The 14375-nt window shown below is 35.0% G+C and overlaps 1 protein-coding gene across 1 annotated transcript in view; it reads right to left on the reverse strand.

The window, feature by feature from the left end:
- scaf8 (SR-related CTD associated factor 8) overlaps nt 1–14104 on the reverse strand; it is a 29183-nt gene extending 15079 nt beyond the window's left edge. The window contains exons 1-2 of the mRNA XM_023352486.1: nt 13973–14104; nt 13180–13263 (exon numbers count right to left, since the gene is read on the reverse strand). Of these exons, the coding sequence (XP_023208254.1) occupies nt 13180–13263; nt 13973–14002 (114 nt within the window). The 5' untranslated portion in view covers nt 14003–14104. The remainder of the gene's footprint in view (nt 1–13179; nt 13264–13972) is intronic.
- Nucleotides 14105–14375: the final 271 nt, after the last annotated feature.

A 14375-nucleotide genomic window follows, 5' to 3' on the forward strand; every position in this document is an offset into this window, starting at 1 on the left:
ATTTTATGCCCTCTAAAGTATAAATTTTAGCGAAAATAAAAATAACTTTTTTCGAGACATCATGGAATTCAGTAGAAATACTTTAAAGAGGAGTCTAAAAGACTGTTATAAATTTCTGCAGAATTTCTTTCGTACTTAATCTGATATTTTTTATTATAGCATTTAATCTGTGACAAACACAAAGAAAAAACTGCCTAGTAAAAATACAAACATGAGGCAGCTAATATTCAAAAGTTAAATTACAGGAGACAATATAGAAAAAAAAGAAGGACAGCCATTTTTTTAGACCAGAAATTTATGAAAATTTACCACCTAACTAAATCAATGAGTGCATCAGTAAAGTGAGCTCTGTGTGTCTGATGCTTTATTTTTAGTAGCAAAAAATTGTCTATGTCTAGGCTCCTGGCAACAATATCCATGCTGAAACACTTAGTCTTAGCATGATTAAAAGAGAATCATAGGTTCTGTCACTGTTCTGGAGTTCAATAAACTCACAGCATCACAAGAATCACTAAGACAATAGAACTGAACAATGATTCTCAGCTATATTGTGTTAATTAATCCAGCTGTTAAATGGACAATAATAAATATTTGTATCTATTTTTTCTTTATTTTAAAAATCCATCTTTGGTGCAACACTTTTTAGATCTTGACTTAAGTCAAGACCAGCCCAAACCTGGACCCCAGGTTTGGGCTGGTCATGCAAGGTCATGCAACAGAATAATTTGGAGAGAAAGAGATCTGTACTGCAACTGCTGCAGTGCAAGCATGGAGTGCATCATCTATGCTAATGCATCCTATGATTTGTGGTCTTTTTTTTTCTTTTCTTTTTTTGCTGTTCATAATTAGGCACATTACAGTTTGGTCAGGGTTAGGATAGAATAAAACAACTTTTAATATATTAAATTCAGACAATTGAATAAAAGACTTCAGGAACTTTTAGAGGTCCTAAAATTAGTGCTGAGTTTTAAGTTACAAAAGTTATATTCATGCAACATAATTTGCAATAGAAGATGTCTGTTTGGCATCTTGTCCAATAGAATTCCAGTAAATATCAGAACAAAAAGCTCAACCTAAATAAAAACGCCATTTCCTCCAATGTTAAAGCTGGAGTTTTTTTATATGAAAAACTAAATATTTTCAGCCACTAAGGGAATAAATGGCTAAAAAGTTAATACAGAACATGTTAAAGAATTAAGTTAAGTAAGATTTATAAGTGCTGTTCTGCTAACTAACTAACTAAAGAGCTCTGAAATACCATTTCAGAAAAATAATTCCAAAATAATTTCTGGAGTTTTATATAACAGCATGTGTTTTTGTTACATTTTCAACATCCTGTAAAAGGCAAACAGTTGACATGAGTTTTGTCTAGAAAAGGAGCATTTAATATCCATCACAGAGGTTGGGTTTTCAACATTGAGATCAGTAACACTCAGGTTTGTAAAACTTGCTCAGGCTTTTCATAGTAATACATACAACAAGTCAGCAAAGACTCACAATAACTATTATTTATAAGTTTATTAGTCCATCAATTGCCATTGTTAAACCATGAGCTGACTAAGATTAAGCTTAGTTCAATTTCACTAGCTGTGCCCGGACCTGATTTCCGACCAATAGAATAAAGAAATCCTAAATAGAACCATGTTAACAACATAAAGTAGGCTAAAAGATGCAAAGAAGCAACATATGCACCAATCTAAAGAAATTCAAGAGCCGAAGAGAAACTTATTAGCTTCCCTCATCAAACTATGGCTACTTCATGGTTTCATAGAGGATGTAGAGATACAAGTTTGACTGAGAGGAAGATATCAGCTATTTAAATATCTGTAGAAACAAAAACAGAAGTTGTCTGACCCTCTACACATCATAACATTTTCTATTTAGTAGATACTCATATATTTTCATGTCAATGCCTGCTGTGTCATATTAATTCACTCATGTTGTTACATAACTTTGCACAGCTGCATAACAAGTCACCACAGCTGTTCTCTCACAGTAAATACCACACAAGGACTGATCCATCTTCAAAAGCCAACTCGTACTGTAAAGATCAAACTAATAAAATACTGCAGGACTGTTATTCTGCATCATTGCTCCTCCTAATCATACATATTTTATCACATTTTATATCTTTGCTTAGACCCAACAGTGTGTGCAAAGGTGCACCAGTCTCAGTTACATTGTGGTGATAGTCTATCAACTGTCTCCCTTTTCTGTCAGTACTGATACGTGGACACATTAGAAACGCATCAGTAAGACACTCAGAGATCAGAATCAGGGAAATTTTCCCTCAGACAGCTCTGATCAGTGACCAGCAAGTAAAATACACAAAATTACTTTTCCTTACCTATTAAATGCATCAAAACTAATCATTCCTACCATTTATGAATTAAACACAGAACCAACAGAATGAATTATAATTTTCTGACTTCATCAAAGAACCTGTAGTAAGCCAAAACTGTAATCAACAGGGCAGACCAACGAAACCTAGAAATCTGTATTGGGTAGAAAAACCTGATCTTCAGTTTCAACAAGTTTACTTTAGTTAATATAGTAGCATCATACTTCAATTTACTCCTTATGAACTGTATTACATTTTGTCTTAGATATATCAATAGATATAATACTGAAAGAATAAATTTGTAGAAGAGATTCCTAAGATGTTAAAAACAGTTAAACTTTTTCCAGAGATCCTCCTAGAAATTATTTTAGAGCAGTTTGGGGAGAAGGAAAAAGTCTGCCACTTTATTTTTTTCCATGTTGATAGAAAAAAAATTGCTATCAAATATCAAGCCTCTTTTATAGAGTAGTAATAAGGTTTCATTTTTCTTTTTAGGTTGTGACACGCTACGTTAGAAGAAAATGAAAAAGAATTCTAAAAATAAACAGTTTCTATGAAAGTGTAAAGATTTATGTCAGCTCAAAGTAGGCAACAGCTTTCCTTTATAGTGCTAAATGCTAACTAAGTACAGCTGTTTAATTTTGTTACACCGCTCACATTTTATGTTCTGTGGTATGTAATAATAATGTTAATCACACTCTAATTAAAAAAGACAATATACTGTAATTCCCATTAAGTTGGATTGAATTTCTAAAAACAAATCTTATCACTTTGTAACCTGGAAAATATAGTTCCTTTATTCAAACTTTTATATATCTCATTATCTTTCAGTAACTGCTGCGCTATGCAATTTTTACCATGTTCTCTCACAGTACCATACATATCAATTACATGTTGCAAAACTATGCAACAGTACCCTCGTGCAAAATATTAAATGTTTTTGCAGATTCATGAACCAACACACCTGATTTTCTACAGATTGTATAAATACAGAATAATCATATGTTGAGCAAAATGGTTATTGCAGTGTGTGTTTTTCAAACAAAGGCTGGTTTAAGACTTTGTTGACTTTGTTGGGAAGGCGTTTTATTTTCAGTTTGTGAAAATAAAACACCTTGCTATTTTGTATTGTAAGTAAATTTTAAGTAGAGCAATAGCGATATCCTTTACAATATATATTTTCTTCTTTCAGCTCTTTCTCATCTGTGCTTCCTAAATTCAGTGACCTGTAGCATTGTGGACAATGTTATTTGTGTCCAGTATGAACATCTGTTGCTGCTAGACTCTGTCCAATTAGCTAATCATTACATTAGCATGTAAAATGCAAGTTCATAACAAATTTAATATATTAGCCAACAATGTTTGCAGTCCAAACAGTCCTTTGCAAAATGAATATTGCACACATTGATTTCACAATGGCTATTTACTTCCAATATATTGTAGCTCTAACATCAAATGTCCTGTTTAAAGAGATTTAGCACAAATGACTATCATAAAAAAAAAGAAACGGGTTCCTTTTGCTGTGCAGGAGCCTAAACACCTGAATATATTAAAACACTGAGTCATTGAATGAAGGACAACAGACAACAGAAGACATCAGCTGATGACTTCTGTGGTCTGCACTAAGTTACTTTGAGATTGGCGTATTCAGAAGTAAACTGTACATAAAGGGAATAACTATGAACTTCACCGCTTGTCGCCTATTTTGTGTGCTTTTATACATCAACATGGAAGATGTGGAGAATGTAATAAATTTTTAACTTGTTTTGCTTATGTTGTTTGTGTGAATTTCACAACAAGAAATATAGAGGAAGAGGTCTAATCTCTCAAACCAGCTTGTCTTTTACAGTTGACAAACCACATTTATGAGCTTCAATTCATATAAAAACATATTCGAGATATATTGGGTAATTTCTGAACTATTACCAGGTAAAGAAAAGCAACATAAAGTCAGCAAAATGCATTTGAGGTAAAAGCAATGGAAGTCGCTTCATTTGTTTACTGTCTGAGCAGAAGATCTGGCAGCATTCGATAAAGAAAACTGAGTGAATGCTGCAGTTATTTATGTTCTGAAGATCAAGGTTCAGGGGCAACTTCAGAATATTTTATAAGATAATTGTCGTGTTCTGTGTTTTCTGTGTGTTAATTTCGAGTTTTCGGTGTCTCTGTGTCTCCGTGTTGTCCTGTTCTCCCCTTGATTAGTTCCCAGGTGTTTCTTGTTCCCTGATTACCCCCAGTGTATTTAGTGTCACCTGTGTGTCTGTTCTTTGTCGGGTCCTCGTCTAATGTGTGTGCTGCCTGTTGTTGGACTGTGTTTTCTTCATTAAATTCAACTATTCATCCTACCTGGCTCTACAGCGTCTGCCTCACCACCACCTCAACACCCGCAACAATGACAATAATTCTCTTATAGAAGGGCTGTTGAGAGGTTGTGAGCAGTTAGTATCACACCTGCAGCCGACTGACCCTTTAATGAGCTCGGTTTGGAAAATAGGAATAACAACTGAAGTCGACTCAGACGGAGGAAGAAAAGGAGGACCCTGACATATTTAATCTATCCCACCTTCAAAATATAATATGAACATTTTCTGAGACATTAAATTAAATGTCACACATCAGTCACTATGGATAGTGCAGTTATTTACCTAGAAGTGCTCTGTTACAATGAAAAGTTGGTCCATTACCAACAATATTTCATGTCAACCACATTTTTCAAGAAATGCTAAACTGATCTAAATATTAAATGGTGTAAAAATGCTTCAAGCAGTTGAAGTGATTGCTATATCACACATTTGAATCATTGATATTTATCAGACAGCAACGTTGCCAGATAAGGTCTAATATTTTTCCCTGTATTTGACATTTTCTCTTTTAAGAAATACCCATGAGTTTTGTAATGATTTACATTCAAAGCAAAATTAGATTAATTAAACTACATCCTGTATTTCAGCACATGCTTTTCATTACATATAATCTATATCAATCCAAATATTTTATGTAAGCAAATATATAATATACTTTGCTTTATAACGCCATTTAAACAGCAAAGCGTAATAATATAATTTGAAGCTGACGGATATACACCCTGGTCTTTTTACTATCTGAAGTTGTCATCTACTGTACGGGAGATACTAATTGCTCCGTGTCTCTCTGTGGAGAGAAATTCAATTCAAAAATTGAATTTCCCTTTTAACAAAAGTACAGCTATGTGGAAAATAACCGTCAAATCAACACTAAATTTAGATTTTAATCCTACAGAATTAAAACCAATTAGAGCTACAATATATATTAAATCACACTAGTAATCTCAATATAAATGTGAATTTATATTTATTTATATAAAAATCTGGATTTGGAAAGCAAATAGGTTTCAAATCCCATACAAGGAAATAAAATAAAATGGATGGGCAAACTTTTGCTGCCTTCAAATTCTAGATTGATGTATCTTTTCAATGGGTGAAAGGCTAAAGCTCAGAGAATGGAGAAAAAGTGTGATGAAAAAAAGGAAGAAAAGACGTATGATTTGAGTGTAATGGATATCACTATGTCATTATTCGGTGATTGCATTACAACTGGATGTTTTCCTGATATTGTGCAGCTTTAGCAAAATGATCCATCTCTCTTGTCCAGTGTCCTTTGAAGAGCATGACTTTCATTTTATGTATAACTGCAACATCTGTCACACGAGAACATCACACGAGAAAATGTGAAATATAATTTCACAGCACAGAGAATAAAAGAACAAAAAGTTAATTTATTTCAATAATTCAACTTAAAAAGTCAAAGTTGTACTATATAGAATCATTACTCAAAGAGAAATAAAAGTCAAGAAGTGATTTCTGTACATTTTGATGAATGTGGCTTACAGCTAATATAAAAACCAAAATGTTGTTTTCTCAGAAAATGTACATTTTAAATAAGTTGCAATGTTTGAAACTAAACAGTATGCCTTGTGCTGTACAACATAGATACTCAATATTTGGTTGGTCCTTATTTTGAATGAAAAGCTTCATCAATAATGTGTGGTGTGAAGGCAATCAGCCTGAGTCTCTGCTGAAGTGTTAGGGGAGACCAGGTTTATTTGATAGAGGCCTTTATCCTATCTACATCTGCTCTGTTTTCTTCCTTTTCATAGAATTTATAGGAAGTTTAGTTCAGGCCAGACAGCTAACCAATCACAAGCTCAGAAATGCAGCGTTTCCCACAGTGTATTATAAGCCTGGCGGCCCGCCATGCTTTGCTAGCCCCCCGGATCCCGCGCACGCCTCCTTTCACTTGAACTGAACACAGGCTGACTGACCTGTATGGATATTTACATCAACCCAGTGTGGGTAATTATTTTTCTTTGGAGAACTCTCTATCAAGATAAGAGTTTAAAACAAGCCGCGTTATCTCTGGTTGCGCAGCTCTATGTGAACCGCAGGAATAACTTGTAGTCGCGGGTCTGTTTGCAGCCATGTCAAATCATTCTGACCGAGTGGTGAGAATGATTTATCTTTGTGGACTGAATTATGTACGGCGTTTACATCTCAACACGCTGCCCAACGTGTGGCTCTGTCTTCCCTGTAAAGTTTATGTGGTCCCGGTTGGCCGGTGTGTTAGTGGTTAACGAACCAGCGCTAACCTCATCATGCAGGTACAGCCTGGTGAGGAGCTCTTGCGCTCGCCTCATAGTCACGCATCACGCTGATTTTACATTATTTTAAGTATTATTTTTCCGGTTAAACGGTGCACCAAACCATATCAAATGCTTTGTTCACTTAGTCAGACAGAGTTACTGTGCACGGCTGTGTGGAGATCTGAAAAACTTGTCCCTCAAACTTGAGCAACCACAACAGTTTCTCTGATTCTGATTAAAAGCTCAACAGACACGAAATGGAAGAGCTACTAGAGTCACATTAGCACCATTGAATTAAATCTCCTGATTGTTGCATCTCTGCGTAGTGCAGCACATTTAACTCATGCAGGGCTGGTCCAGGCTGTATGAGGCCTGGAGCAGAATTTGATTTATGGGCCCCTCTTGCTGCTAAAAACCTCAGCAACTCTAACAGCTTCTGTGTTAGATTTAATCTGGGAGAAGGGAGTAGTTTAATTGGCCAACCTAAAAAGCAATCAGTTATAATTGCAGTTTATTAATTTGTATTTGTGAGGAAACAGCTCAAACTCAAAGCATCAGATTGTTGCTATGGTAACAAAAGAATTTAACTATGAATATTGTTGTTTGAACTTTTACAAAGTAAACTTGCCAGCTCCTTAAAATCTTAAACTTAAATGTTAACCAATTTAAATCTTTTAATTTATGTATGTTGAAACCATTAAATCAAATTTAGCAGCATTGATCATCTCAATAAATGTTACATTTATATATCTGTAAACTGTGTTGAAATATTAACATTTATTAACAGACCTTCAGGGGCCTGGAGGCCCCTGAAGGCCTGGGGGCCCCTGAAGGTCTGGGGGCCTGATGGAGCCGCTGACTTAATTTGGATTAAACAGAAGTGCAAATCATTGATATTCATTTTAATTGTATTTTTTGATTAGTTGTCTTTAAGACTAGTTGTGGATTTAAATAGCATTTCACTGGAGATGTTTTCCCATAACATATAATTACCCAGTAATATTTTTACATTTCCTGTCTACTTAACATCTTTAGTACAAAAACAAAGTAGACCTAAAGGTGGACCGCCTCGGCGCACCGACCACCAGGCTTAGCAAGTTTTTGGGGGGAAACCCTGGAAATGGCGATTAAACTAGGCATTGTTACTTTTGCCAGTGGCAGTGAGTGACAAATACTGCTTAAAATTGAAATCAGCATCTTAATAAACATGGTCAGTGATCATTTAGAAGGTCCCGGTAGGTGATTGCATTGACTATGGACTTGATAAAAACAAGGAGGACCAACACCAGCACATGACATGGTTGTGGAAAAATTATACTGTAGTGAAAGTAACTTGTATTTAGTCTCTTTCCTCTGTTCCTCCAGGCTTTGGTCCCTTGATTTCCAAATGAAATCCAAACTTTATTTTTATAAAAAGGATTTTGAGAAACAGTCCAGTCCTGTTTCCACTTAGCTTCTGGTCCTGCTGTGCTTTAAAGATAAAGACTGCGACAGAGGTATACATCTCAACATCTATGTGTGACGGATCTTTACTCCAGCTACAATACATGTCTTGTGAACATCCCCTCCAAACTTTTGAATATGTTCCATAACAGGAATTTCAGGGGTAAAATTTCCTTTTTTAATACTCCTATGTAATGACGGAATTTTCTGCAATTAGTTTTTCATTAGCTGGACGCCATAATCATCACATGTAACAGAAATAAGCACTTAAAATGTTTCACTTATTCAAAAATTTATCTAGACCTGTTAGTGTAGGAAATGCCAACTACAACAACAAAAAATTAAGAATAATTTGAAGCACACACCGTAATTAAAAATAAAACGGCAGCAGATGGTAATCTCTTTATAGCATTTGATTGAATATTTCATGATCAACTTCCGCTGATCAAAAAGCAATCAACAAATGAGACAAAAGTCCAAATGATACTAAGCTGAGCTCAACTTAGACAGCAGTTCCAGAGTCCAAAAGACAAAAAAGCCTCTCCCTTTCTTCTAATAAGTTGTATTTTAATACACACCAAAAACAACTACCCTCCATCAGATTCATGGCAGAGGAAGATAATGATTCTCACTGCATATCATGCACCAATGTATAAAATGCATTCCTAATATTTATTACAACACAGAAACTTTAATAATATTTTCAATACAATGCTCTGTCATGCCCAGTGAATAAATGCAGTACCTGCCAGGTAACTGTGTTTAATGTTTACTATACAACCTGCATGTCCATTAACCTAAAAGTCAGGAATTTGACATTGTAAAGCAGCCTTAACACAAGCAAATGATTGCTTCAAGCATAATCAGTATGACCTTACAACAAAAACCCACCACTGAATTAATCACACCAAAACAACTGCTGCCTTCATACAGTTACTGAAGACAGTATCCAAGATATTGTATTCAGCTTCAACCAATTATTAGCTCAACATCCACCGACGCACGGCAGCACAAACTCTGCCTCCCCTAGTGTGTGGGAGCAAATTAAGATCAAGTGATTTTAGACTTCTATCATCCTCCTTGTATAACAACCCATACTCCTACCTAAGCTGGTTAGGGACTCTCTTATCTCTTTGTAACTCTCTCCACCCCATCCTCCTGCTTCACTTTCAGTGCTTTGGGGGAGCTGGGAGAGCTGCTGAGGGAAGGGGAAACAGGAGTTATTCACAGGCAACACAGAGCAAAAGAACACCAAAAACAACAGATCTGCTAGAGGCGAAAGCGCTATTACAGATTGCAAAGAAAGTAAGGATCAGTAGATGGCTGATGTCCTGAAATAATAATTAGTTTGTAAATGAATAAATGTAGAATAACAAACCACAAGAACAATTTGATCACGTTTTTATAGAGATTGATTGACCTCTGGCCAATCAATCTATTGGCCAGAGGTTGGAGTCACATGATCCATATAGAAATTGGTATCAACTAGGAAAAGACTGATTGGTGCATCTCCAAGATTTTATTAATGAAAAAAACACTGCACTTAACTAAAAAAACTAATTTTTAATAAGTTCAGCAGTTAGTGCTAATATTAGGATTTAATAAGGCTATGGGTCAGGAACTCCTGATCAGTCTTCTTCTGCAATAGCCTACAGACTGGACCAGCATCCAGGAAACCAGCCACAGAGACAAACTACCAAAAGAAAACTTTATAGGAATTAAAGACAAATGATGATTCAAATAGGAATTTTAAAAAGATCGAAATGACAGATCTACTTTCCAAAAGATTTCCCAGTTTCAGCTCAAGACGTGAGCTTAATGTATAAAATAATAAGTATAGATAGGTAACAACTTATTGAGCTGCAGGATGACTTAAATTAACAAGTTGGCAAAAGTATTTGATCTTACTTCAGCAAGTCAAATATTTACTTTGAACTCTGCTTCAAAAAGTCAGGATGTTCTGAACTTTCCGGTAAGTTCAGACTCTCCTGCATCCTGGTTAGTTCAGTCCTGTCTTTAAAATGCTGCTGACAGACTGAGTTTTGCTGTGCTTAGAAAAACTCTGTCGTTTTGCATGCATTAAGTTACTGGCTGAGCCAGATGTTTTTTTCCTCAATACAAATGAGCACAAGGACAGCCTAAACATGACACCAATGGAGTTAGTTAATTGAAACTGCCTGTATTGCTGTTCTAGTCATTAGTCTGCTGCCTCTTTAGAAACGTAATGTGTGACAACATTCCTTTTCTCCCTTGACATGTCATATAAAGTACAGCAAGAAGGAGCAAACCACTCACGTTATTTAGAAAATGGTTCACACTAACACTCCCTTTCTAGGACACATGCAAACACATATATTAGTATGGGATTCACATTCTGCAACCAGTATAATATTATAATTTGTATAATCTGTTGCTTAAAATTCTGAAAGGATGTGATTTTCACTGAAACAGGCTCCATTGAAAATCCATGTTTTACATTTTATAAAATGATCTAATAATAAAATTCTTCAAATCCGTAAAGAATATTTTTTTCGCTTCGGAAGCTTGCTTTTCTTGTTTTAAAAAATAGGACAAAAAACAGATTGCACTATCGCTACATTTGTTTAGATTTATCTTTGACATAACTTAAGGAATAGAAATTAAGAAGGTTCCAAAACACACACACACAAAACCCTGGATTTACAAAGTTGTGTAAGTATTTACAAATCAAGGCATATTCCCGTCTGATTCACAGATGTCAAGAACATTGGTTCTCATTCATTTTTTTTTTTAGAGTTTTTTTAGATTTCTTTAGGTCACATGACTTGCTGCTTTTTGAGTCCTTTTAGCTTACTTTATATTATCAGGCAGGTTCTATTGAAGCTATTATTGATACTACAGATCTTGCAGTAATCAGGGCTGGGATTAGGAAGTAGAATAAGGAGCTTTCCAAATAAATTAAGCGACAGGTATATCCTGATTTACCAACTTATTCGCATAGAAACAAGTTGGCTTAGATAACTATTTTTCCTATACATGATTTCTTTTATCAATACATGATAAAAGAAATGATGTATTGAAAACTGATTTTTTGTAATGCTACAAGTTATCCTTGTCTGGTATTAAAATGTATTCGATGACCTGAAATGGTATAAACAGAAATAATCTGTAAGGGTGCCCATTACTTTTCACAGTCCCGTATGTGCAAGTTTGATTTTATTGGCATAAAATATACTTTCCCCCAAAAATGCCAGAATTAACATTCATCCCAAAAGAATCTTAAGCCAACCATTAAAAAACAAGTAAACCAAAAAAAATAACATTGATCACATCAATGTTGAAGACAGTATACAGAAAACTATTGACGAAAAGCAATAGTTTAAAATATCCCACAAAAACAGAAGAGACAAAGATGGCAATTGTTGCATAAACTTCATATGATAAGTAAGATCATATTTTCACCACAATAAGAGATCTATAAAAAAAATTAGGCAGGCTAATTTATTTCACAGACAAAATAGCACTTGTGTAATACTTTCAGAGTAGCACGACTGGAACACACAACTATCTTCAAAAATAAAAAAGCGTAGTAGCCATCTCTGGCCAGGTACATTTTAGCAATTACTATTACCGCATTATGCTCACAACTTGTACATTTTGTGTGTAAGTTGCATAGCAATTTTATCATACGTAAATACCATTAAGTTATGCTTCCAAACCCAGTAGGAGTTACAGAAGTAAATAAGACAACACTGAACCTAATATAAATTTTGCAGCCTGTAATTCAGCTCCTGGTTGAATAGCTATTTTACTGCCTTTGAAGAGTCAAAGAACTATTAATTGGCTATAACTCCAACTCTAAAATACTGTGGCAGGTCAAAGCTAGATTGAACTTTTCTACATCCAACAGATGTTCCATAAAACCAGTACTGAGGTGAGATACAAGTATTGTTTTTCTTAGTGAGTTTAGTCTAAAATGAACAAATCTTTTAAAACTCTTTTAAACCTCTACAAAATAGGCCTAAACCTAAACTACAGCTGAAGTTGCGAATGCTTGCAGAAACTTACCCGAACAGCCCTGTCAAGCTGTATTTTTTTTTTCTGTAACAGTTTCTGTACAGTTTCAGGAGCTATAAGCACAGATTTGAGGACGACTATTATGACATCAGTAAAACATACAGCTGCAATATTTCTGTTGGTATTTTCATTAATAACATGTTTTAAAGGTTTAATAGATGTCCTCTCCAATTGATGTGAGCATTAGCATCTCAGTTACCAAACTCTCTATCAGGTATGGAAATGAAAATACGTTCTTTCATCTTAATAGATCCCAGGGGAAAATGATTCTCTATTAAATATTGCATCCAAGCAGTCCTTTGCAAAATTGATGATGATTATGAGTTGACATAGAAAGAAGCTCTTACTGTGAGCCACCAATATTATTTGACGACTAAATACTACACATGGGTAAAAATACCAAGAAATTCCAAGACACAAACTGGTCCATTCTTAACAGTACACATAATATTTTATTTTTTATTTCAAATCTTGGAAGCTGGACTTTTAAGAAATCCTTTATTATTTCTAGCTGAACAGAAAATATTCCCTACAATAAATGTGATTTAAAGAATTAAATCTTGAAATTAGAGGTCATTTTTATTTCAGAATTAATTTTGGATCTATATAAGTTGATTGCTTAGCAAACATAAAGGGTAGGATTTAATAAGTGGACAACAATTTGCTTCAGTGAAGTTTGCTTTATTCATTAGTTACCTGTCTCATCCATTAATATACTTACTTTTATGGCCTTGATTCCTGACTTGGTGATCTGAGTCATCTTGGCCTTAGAGATGGGTGGCTTGTACTCAGTCAATGTGTACAGCTGAAACATAAGAGAACACACAATGTCACAAAAGGGGAAAACTTAATATTTTACCATTAACCAAATGTGACCAAGTACTCTTCTGCAGATTAATCTACAAATTAGCCTTATCACAAAATTAACGCAGAGAAAAATAATACATTTTCTGTAGCTTGTGGAGAATAGATAGCAAACGGATGTCTGTGTCTATACAGCAGTGCTTGTTTTAGCAGTGAGCCACATTATAGCTAACCGTATTATTTAGAAAACAGTTGAACGTGTAATATAATTCATTTAAGCATAGCCTTCTTAATAAATGCAAATATAAACAAAATACAATGTCAAATTCACAGAAAAGTTAGTGAAGAGGTGTTTTATCATCTTTAATATTAGTTAACACAACAAGTTATCACGTAACTGGCGTTGTTTCGCTAGCATGCAGCTAGTTTGCAGCGTTTAACATTTGCCTTCCCAAAATTAATATTAAGAGATTTTCACCCAAATGGGGTGTAGCGTAAGAACAATATCCTGTTCACATTTGAACACATGACGGTGTATTACATATGAATAACAGAGTAGGTAATGATAGTGTGCGGCCTTCTGTGATACAACCCTCCTCTCCCTCTTTACTACCCCGTTGCTAACGTAAGCTAACTAGCTTCTGAAAATCAGAGTCAGACAACAGATACGCGAACTGTTCGGGATTTTTTTCCACTGGTTCCACACAAACCTCGTTGTTAAAGGCTTTGACGGCCTCCATGGTGATGCGTTTCGGCTCGCAGCTCACTGTAAATATTTAAATATATCTCCTCTATAACCGGTGCATGCTCGGTGTTTGGTGAGATGGAGGAGAGTGGCAATATGGCGCATAACCTCAATGGGGAATTTGCAGTGAGACGCGCGACTCCTAGAGGCAGCTTTTGGGAACTACAGTATATGTTGTAACACAGCAATATCATCTGTGCCCTGCAAAAGTATTCATATCCCCACAGCTTTTTTTTTTTTTTTTAAATACCGTCACATTAGAAGCACATACTTCTATTTCATTGCAATTTTTATGTGGCTGACCAACACAAAGTAGTACCTAAATGGGAGGTAGAAAGAAACTTTTGGAAATAAGATCCTGACAAATG

This window comes from Xiphophorus maculatus, chromosome 19 (assembly GCF_002775205.1).
Source record: "Xiphophorus maculatus strain JP 163 A chromosome 19, X_maculatus-5.0-male, whole genome shotgun sequence".
Taxonomy (NCBI): Eukaryota; Metazoa; Chordata; class Actinopteri; order Cyprinodontiformes; family Poeciliidae; genus Xiphophorus; species Xiphophorus maculatus.